This window comes from Theropithecus gelada, unplaced genomic scaffold (assembly GCF_003255815.1).
Source record: "Theropithecus gelada isolate Dixy unplaced genomic scaffold, Tgel_1.0 HiC_scaffold_487, whole genome shotgun sequence".
Lineage (NCBI taxonomy): Eukaryota > Metazoa > Chordata > Mammalia > Primates > Cercopithecidae > Theropithecus > Theropithecus gelada.
Genome location: NW_020261465.1, coordinates 1 through 9,219, shown reverse-complemented (window position 1 = coordinate 9,219; position 9,219 = coordinate 1). Strand labels below are relative to the sequence as shown.

The 9,219-nt window shown below is 47.5% G+C and overlaps 1 protein-coding gene across 1 annotated transcript; it reads left to right on the top strand.

Moving 5' to 3' along the window:
- Nucleotides 1–1,147: 1,147 nt before the first annotated feature.
- LOC112617823 (N-fatty-acyl-amino acid synthase/hydrolase PM20D1-like) lies at nt 1,148–6,467 on the top strand (the record flags this gene model as incomplete). Its single annotated transcript, XM_025374497.1, has 7 exons — nt 1,148–1,380; nt 1,809–1,895; nt 2,483–2,613; nt 2,914–3,033; nt 3,946–4,021; nt 4,827–4,905; nt 6,396–6,467. Coding segments are annotated over 7 exons (798 nt in total), but the record flags the coding sequence as incomplete, so codon positions are not given.
- Between the last annotated feature and the right edge of the window lie 2,752 nt (nt 6,468–9,219).

The following is a 9,219-nucleotide window of genomic DNA, read 5'->3' as shown; positions in this document are numbered from 1 at the left end:
ACACAGAAGTACGACCTTGTGCTAAACAGAATAATCTTTATGTTCACGTAACACATACACTAGATGTGTGGCTTTTTAAAAAGAAAAAGGTCTCTGGATTTTTAATATAATATTTAAATATAATTTGGTTAATGGGGCCTACTAATTTAATATAATAATTTAATATAATTTGATTAATGAGGCCTCCTATGGTCAAAATTTAATGCATCCCTCATCTGCATAGCCCTTTAACACGTACTTGTGATAGCATGTTATGGGTCTGACCAAGCCTGAGCTTGAGATATTGACCATCTTAATAGTGAGTCTTTTTTTTTTGAGATGGAGTCTTGCTGTGTTGGCTAGGCTGGAGTACAGTGGTGTGATCTCAGCTCACTGCAACCTCCAGCTCCTGGATTCAAGCAGTTCTCCTGCCTCAGCCTACCAAGTTGCTGGGATTACAAGCACGCGCCACCACGCCCGGCTGTTTTTTGTATTTTTACAAAAAACAGAGACAGAGTTTCACCATGTGGGCCAGGCTGGTTTCAAACTCTTGACCTCTAGTGATCCACCTGCCTCGGCCTCCCAAAGTGCTGGGATTACAGGCATGAGCCACCACGCCTGGCCGAGTCTCTTTTTTTTTTGAGATGGAGTTTTGCTCTCATCACCCACGCTGGAGTGCAACGGCGCAATCTCAGCTCACTGCAAACTCCGCCTCCCAGGTTCAAGTGATTCTCCTGTCTCAGCCTCCTGGGTAGCTGGGATTACAGGCATGAGCCACCACACCTGGCTGATTTTTGTATTTTTAGTAGAGACGGAGTTTCGCCATGTTGGCCAGGCCAATCTCAAACTCCTGAACTCAGGTGATCCACCTGCCTCGGCCTCCCAAAGTGCTGGGATTATAGACGTGAGCCACTGCGCCTGGCCTTAATGGTGGGTCTTGATTTGCATGTTATTATATAGTAATAGCACATTGAAATATGGGGAAGACGAATTTCAAAGATTGTCCAAGTAGATCAGGAATCAGACTAGCTTTGTCCTAGAAGGCTTCCTAAAGAAGGATGCATGTTTAAAAAAACAAGTAAATAAAGGAACAGGAAGCACAACATGGTAGGAAAACCTAAGGAAACTGTTAACCCTGGTTCTCTCTGCCTGCCCTTTTTGCCTCTAGTCTTTCCTACAGTGCTCAGCACCAGCTTTATCCAGCATGAAGTTGTGGAAGAGTATAGCCACCTGTTCACTATCAAAGGCTCGGACCCCAGCTTGCAGCCCTACCTGCTGATGGCTCACTTTGATGTGGTGCCTGCCCCTGAGGAAGGCTGGGAAGTGCCCCCATTCTCTGGGTTGGAGCGTGATGGCGCCATCTATGGTCGGGGCACACTGGACGACAAGAACTCTGTGATGGTCTGAGATGCAATGTTCCCTCTGACTTGGGGCCCTAAAGATCAGTTCAGGATGGGGGTGCTTGACTGACCCTGGCAGGTGGACGATAATGGTAAAAAGAACCTTGGCTCCAGGAGACCTGAGTTCCAGCCATCAGTTTGTCACTTCCCTTCTCTGGGCCTTGATTTCTCAGCTGTAAATGGGATTAAATGGTCCCCAGGGACCCTTTCAGTCCTGTCATTGATATGTTTATACTCTTCTCCAGGTGGTAAAGGTTATGTTTCTCCACATCATGTCCCCTATACTATTTGAATCTGTTCTCTTTCAAGAGAATCTATCAGATCCTTATCCCACCATCCTTGATAACAGGCAACTGAGTGTCTCTGATACCCTGGTACACCCACCTAAATAACGTCTTTTTCCTCTTCCGTTGTGCTTCTGAACCCCAGGCATTACTGCAGGCCTTGGAGCTCCTGCTGATCAGGAAGTACATCCCCCGAAGATCTTTCTTCATTTCTCTGGGCCATGATGAGGAGGTAGAACCTCCTCATCTTATACCTATCTCTGTCCTCTGTTGAAGGTAGGGGAGTGGGCGCTTAACCCTAGTCCAGTTTGCCCACAGTGGCAAGGTCTCCATGATATGGTAGTTTACCACCTTCTCTGTGTGTCTGTATGCCAGGACTATCTAAGGACTTTGACCAAAATTCAGATTCCTGGGCCCTGTGCCATAGATCTGAATTTTTAACAAACTCCTTCATAATAGCTGAGGCAGGCAGGGGGTCCATCACCTATACCCTGAGAAACATAGGTGTGATGGAAAAAGAACTGAAAAGGGAGAGCAATAACTGCATTTTATTTCCAGTGATGCTACTTAATTAGACCCTGGGCAAGTCACTTCACTCTTTTGGCTCCAGTTTCTTCATTTGTGAAATAAGGGAGGGTGGACCTTTCCAGCTCTGACATTCCAGGATTCTGTGAGGCAGAATTCTCTAGGGCCCTGGCTCCCAGGAAGGAGACTAGGTAGAAAGGTTCTGGAGCCCCTAGCTAGGCTGAATGGGTCCCCATTAGCTGGAGGTCTGTCTCTGACTGAGAAGGACTATAGCTCTGTGTTCCATGTCTGCAGTCGTCAGGGACAGGGGCTCAGAAGGTCTCAGCCCTGCTACAGTCAAGGGGCATCCAGCTAGCCTTCGTTGTGGATGAGGGGGGCTTCATCTTGGATGATTTCATTCCCGACTTCAAGAAGCCCATCGCCTTGTGAGTAAAGCACCCCACTCCCCACCTTGGAAAGAATTCTCACCCCATTTGAGATGACCCCAGCCTGGTGTCTGTGAGCCATGCTGAGACAACTTTGTGTTTACACCTCTCGCATTAATCGCCCCAATCTTTAACCTCTCCTAGGCTTCCCCCTCCATTCTTCCTCCAGTATAAAATTTTTAAAACTGCATGAAGCTACCTCCTTGCCCACCAGACTATTGCACAGATGGATCTATGGGCCTATGGGAGAATTCAGAGAGGCAAGAAGTCAGGAGGGTGGTTTCCGATCCTCTTCTACAGAATTGGTGTCTCAGAGAAGGGTTCCATGAACCTCTTGCTGCAAGTAAACATGTCTTCAGGCCACTCTTCAGCTCCTCCAAAGGAGACGAGCATTGGCATCCTCGCAGCTGCTGTCAGCCGGTAAGCAACTCCTGGCTCTGCTCCCATGCCAGACTTAAGATGGAAGACCTGGCACTTTCCCACTTTAAATTTGAGGAGGCTCAGCTTCTTGCCCTAAAGTTGGGCTGGGAAGCTATGCTTTGAAAAATCGACACTAGAGGAAGAACAGAAGGGGAAACCCAGGACAGACTAAAGATCCAGGCGATTAATACAAGAGGTGTAAACAAAGAGTTATTTCAGCATGGCTCACGGATACCAGACTGGGGTAATCTCAAATGGAGTGAGAATTCCTTCCAAGGTGGGGGTTGAGGGAGACACAGGAGAGACAGAGCCACCAGTATCCTGCAAGGGCTGGAGTCAGAAGAGGATCTATCAGTATATACATATGGAAAGCAAGGACCTACAGGCAGAAGCTAGGTCAGGCAACTAGAGTAGTCCAGAGTCCAGACATTTAGAATCACAAATTGGCAATGACTGGTAGAGCTGTCAAAATTCTCCACCTGTCCTGGCAGGAGGACAAAAAGAAATAACAGCCACTGGCTATGAATGAGGACAGCAGAATCTGTAACAGCAGAGCTTACCCCTGGCTGGGTTTTCTTAGCAAAGTGGGAAGGAGTGCTATATTCATTCAGACTGTCAGGAGACTGACAATTCTGCTGTAGTATGGGATGGACTATGAGAGTGGACACACAAGATTCTAGAGAACAGCAGAGGAAGGAAAGAAGGACCCTAATGCCGACTTGGTAGACAGGGAAAGCTTCTGCGGGTGTTTTGAGATCTTCAGAATGTTGAGTTGGTGGAGGTGGGAGGGAGGTGAATGGGAGATCTCTTGGCCAGGGGTGTTGAAACTTCCTCCTATTTCCCTTCTCCTCTTCAAGCCACTGATCTGTGGCTGGGGTTCGCTAAGTCTTGAGGACTCTGTTTCTCTTCCAGACTGGAGCAGACACCAATGCCTATCATATTTGGAAGCGGGACACTGGTGACGGTATTGCGGCAAATGGCAGATGAGGTATGGGAAGAAGTATCACATACTACTGGTCAGGCAGGAACAAAAGAGTGACAGAAAAGTAACCTTCAGAGTGAGAAAAGGACCCTAGTGCTGCCCAGTGCTCTGCCTATTCTCACCTGTTCCCAGCTAGTGGCTGAGCCAAGACAGAGGGATCTGACTTGTTCTCTACGGCTGTTAGTGTGTTTCTGAGACCCTAAGACCTAATATACCCTTTGGGAGCTGGTTCCCACTTATCCTTGAGGCTCCTGAGCAATTGTTCCAACCAATCAGATAAGCCAGCCAGACAGTAATTGCCTCCCCATTCCTGACCCTCTAGCAGGGATTGAGCTAACTGAATTTAGCAGCACTCCTGACTGCTAAGGGCTCCTGAGGCAGTTCTAAAGTAGAGAGACATCCAGGTCTCAGAGACCCAGGCTAAAGTAGAGGTGACCCTGTGGTGCTGACCCCTTGGAAATCCTGCCGACCTTGTTCTTTCCCAGTTTCCCTTCCCTGTCGATAAAATCCTGAGCAACCCACGGCTATTTGAACCCCTTATAACCAGGTAAAGTATTATCCTTCCTTCTTTCATATCCCTCACCTCAAACCTACCCACCCCCCAGGCCCCTCTCCTTGGCTTAACTGGACCTGACTAATCATCCCTCAGCCACCAGACACTGCATCTCTAAGTGTGTATATTTAAGACATCTCTAAGATGTCTCTCTCAGTCTTAAAGATCTCCAGGGTTCAGGAAAATGGGTAATGTTTCTGCCCTTTCCTTCACCCCATCGGTTCTTTCTAACATCTGACCTTGGTCCTTTTGTTTTAGGTTTATGGAGAAAAATCCCTTAACCAATGCCATAATCAGGACCACCACGGCACTCACCATATTCGAAGCAGGGATCAAGGTAACATCTCTGGTTCCTCCCCATACAGCTTTTCGCTACCACCTTCCACTCCTCCCTTCCTTGGCTCTATCTACTGGCCCTTCCTTCCTTCTCTGTGTGTCAGCTGGATCCAAGCCTAGCCATGCAAAGACATAGGCCTTTCTGAAATCTTGAAGGGAGTTAGACCATTCTTGTAACTGCTGGTACCACCAGCACAACTTCAGGGGGCACCATTCACCTAGAGTACAATGTGACCTTGAAGCACTCTAGTAATCAGGTATATAAGTGAATGATGCCCCTGAATTAATTCCTGGCATAACTTCCTGGAGTGTCCAGTGTGTCAGCTGTAGTGTTCATCAGAATAATAGCACTGTGTCCTGACATTTGAGTGGTGTTTTCATCCCCCCAGGATACTCTGTTACTCCATCTGACCCTTCTAAAAGCCCTATGAGTATTACCCCAATAACCAGTTGAGAAAACAGATGCACAAAGAGGTTGCAACAGCTAATTTTCAACAGCCCAGTTCTGTCCCTAACAACGTAGTGCTTTTTTGCACCATACGAGTTCAAAGAAACATATGCACTTGGGGAGTCTCCCAGCCTCCGAGGAACAATCCCTCCCTAGCCTAATTCTTTTCTCCAATTAGTCCTGGATTCCTCCTGGTCAGGCAAAAAAGTCAGATTTTACAACAGGACCTGGGAAACCACCAATCCCTGCTAGAGGGTCAGGAATGGGGAGGCAATTACTGCCTGACTGGCTTATCTGATTGGTTGGAACAATTGCTCAGGAGCCTCAAGGATAAGTGGGAACCAGCTCCCAAAGGGTATATTAGGTCTTAGGGTCTCAGAAACACACTAACAGCCGTAGAGAACAAGCCAGATCCCTCTGTCTTGGCTCAGCCACTGGCTGGGAATAGGTAAGAATAGGCAGAGCACTGGCCAGCACTAGGGTCCTTTTCTCACTCTGAAGGTTACTTTTCTGTCACTCTTTTGTTCCTGCCTGACCAGGAATATGTGAGGAGTATGTGTTCTTCTCATCCCCCTCAAGCATCAAACCTGATGTGAGCCCCGTGCTATGCCATGATGGGGGCCAACAGAGGCTCTGGCTGCCCCGTTGTGAGTAAGCACTAATGTTAACAGCTGCAGAAATGTCCTGGGCGTGCTGGGAAAGAAAGTGCATGCAGAAGGCTTCTAATGGCACAGCATGGGGCCAAAACAGAGATATCTAGGCAATCAGAGAAAGCAGCCTTGCTCTGAACATATCTGTGACCCCCTCCAGCACCAAGAAGCACAAAGGTCTGGCTTAAAGCAGAGACACCCCTTCAGCTCTGAATATAACCACATGTCACTTAGCTCAGAGAAGACAAGAGGCAGACTAGAAAAGCTAAGCCTTGGGTCCTTAAGTCAAATCAGCCAGCTCTGCCTGAGCTGAGGAAATTAGCATTTCCTGGGCAGGCAGATGTAGAAGATTTGAGGTTGACTCAGGCCAGGGTTTTGTGCTTCTCTCTCTAGGTGAATGTCATCCCCTCAGTGGCCAAGGCCGCAGTCAACTTCCGGATTCACTCTGGACAGACAGTCCAAGAGGTATGTACCATATGTTCCAGACAGTTCGTGCAGCATCAGGGAGATGTGGCCCTCAGGGCCCGGGTTTAACTACAGTCCTAGGGCTGGTCCAGTGTCCCATGTATTCAACCAACATTTTTCAAACACAACCTATGCACCAGTTACTTCGATAGGATTGGAGATCCTGGGTTTGGATATACATGGGGTCTGGAGTTGAAGATAAGTATGAATAAATGATAGCAATACCTGTAGTAACAAACATTATATATATGTAGTAGGTTTGCTATGTATTTTTTTGTTTATTTGTTTTGAGTCGGAGTCTCGCTCTGTGGCCCAGGCTGGAGTGGCGTGGCATGATCTTGGCTCACTGCAACCTCTGCCTCCCGAGTTCAAGCAATTCTCCTGTCTCAGACTGCTGAGTGGCTGGGACTACAGGCACATGTGCCCAGCTAATTTTTTGTATTTTTAGTAGAGACGGGGTTTCACTGTGTTAGCCAGAGTGGTCTTGATCTGACCTTGTGATCCATTCGCCTTGGCCTTCCAAAGTGTTGGGGTTACAGGTGTGAGCCACCATGCCCAGCCATATCTGGCACCTTTCTAAGGTATACCCGTACATTTTAATCCTCACAACCACCCACCCTAAATCTGCATTTAACTGGTGAAAATTGAGGTACAGAGTACCACAGCAATCAAATAGTATACCCAAGATTATACATCTAGCTGTCTAGTTCCAGAGTTTGTGCTTTTAGCCACAACCCTAAACTATGATTATAAAAATTAGAGGGCCAGGCCAGGCGCGGTGGCTCAAGCCTGTAATCCCAGCACTTTGGGAGGCCGAGACGGGCGGATCACGAGGTCAGGAGATCGAGACCATCCTGGCTAACACGGTGAAACCCTGTCTCTACTAAAAAATACAAAAAACTAGCCGGGCATGGTGGTGGGCGCCTGTAGTCCCAGCTACTCGGGAGGCTAAGGCAGGAGAATGGCGTGAACCCGGGAGGCGGAGCTTGCAGTGAGCTGAGATCCGGCCACTGCACTCCAGCCTGGGCAACAGAGCGAGACTCTGTCTCAAAAAAAAAAAAAAAAAATTAGAGGTGAACAAATTGCCATAGGACCACTGCAAAGAAAGAAATTCATGCTACTTCTTAGGGTCAAAAAAGTCTTTTCTGACTACCAAAATTTTGAACCAAGCCTTAGAGGACAAACAGAACTTGGCTAGAAGTAAGACATTCATTGTGGCTTAAGGAATAGGATAAATTGGGGACAAGTAATAGGAGATGAAAACTGATAGGAAATGAAGTTGTAGTTTAGAGATCTGGGCCTTGTACGCTATGCTGAGGAGTTTGGGCCCTAATCTGTGAAATCTGTGACAGGAGAGAACTTTTAGAGGTCTTCAATCAAATACTCAGATTTGCTTTTAGAGAGGTCATGCTAGCAGCATTGAAGAGGGAGTGCTGGAGGAGAAGGAGACAGGGAGCTATTGCAGCATCTTAGGTAGTGCAAGTGAAGGTCTGGACTGAGGCCATGGTCATGGGGTGGAGAAGAGGGCACCCACCAGAGGTGGGACAGAGGTGGGTTCAATAGGATGTGGTATGTATATGGGTGTGGAGTGAGAGAAAAGCAGGATGGCTCCAAGGTTTTTCACCTCGGTAGTTGACCAAGTAGTTAATGCCTTTCACTAAGATTGGAAAGTCAGAATAAAAACAAGTTCAAGAATATCATAGTTTGGAAGTTTGAGAAACTTGTAACATATGAAATAGGCAATTATAAATACTTCAGGTCTGGAGAGAGATATGAACTAGAGATGCGGCTGGAGTGTCACTCACATCATGGGAACCTCTAGATTGAATAAAAGCCCATGGGAAGAAGGTGCAGAGAGCTAGGAGAGAAAAGAGTTGAGGCCAGAGCCTTGCAATGGTCTGCTATAAACATCAATTTAAAAATGAATGTATAATTGCAAATCACGATGAGTGCTATAATGAAGAGGAACCTGGTGCTTGTTAGAGAATATAACAAGGAACCAGACCCCATCTGGGAATCAGGCAGGACTTCCTAAGGCAGTGATGTTTAAGCTGAAAGCCGAAGGGTGAGTAGAAGTTACACAGAATGTCTGACATCCACAGTAAATGCCAGCTTATTTAAACATCAGACTGAGCAAAAGGAATTCAAAAGGTAAACCTGATGCTTCAGGAAAAAAAAAGATCCAAAAAGGCAATCCAGTGACTATCACATGAGTTATACATTCCAGAATACACCAGGGTTAGGGGCAGTTCTGTGGCACAGATCATCAAGGGTCAGTGGCACTTGGACTTCTACGGTCCTTTCTCCTAAGTTCTTCCCCAGAGAGGACTTGACTTGCCCTCATGCAAGGAGAGAGGCACACTCCCTATTGTAGAGCGGGGAGCAGATTGACATCCTGCCCGGAGCCACACACCATTGAAGGGGGTCGGGGGAGTGCGGGGGAGTTAAGACCAATGTGAGCCCTGGGTTCTCCTGCCTTTCATCAGGTGCCAACCTTTGTCCTCTCCCTGGGGTCTCATGGGGCCAGGAAATCACTGAATTCCCCTCACTGAGCTTCTTTCCACCAGTTTTTTTTCCAGCCTCATTCCAACTCCATGCCCTTTCCAAGGGCTGTTTTCCACCCAGCTGGGACTTTCATCTCCCCAGGTCCTGGCACTCTTCCCTCCTCTCTATTCCCCTGCCACAGTGACCTTCCTTCCGGTCTCTCTGATGAAACCCCTGGAATCCCTAGGTCCATCCTGCCCACGTGCTG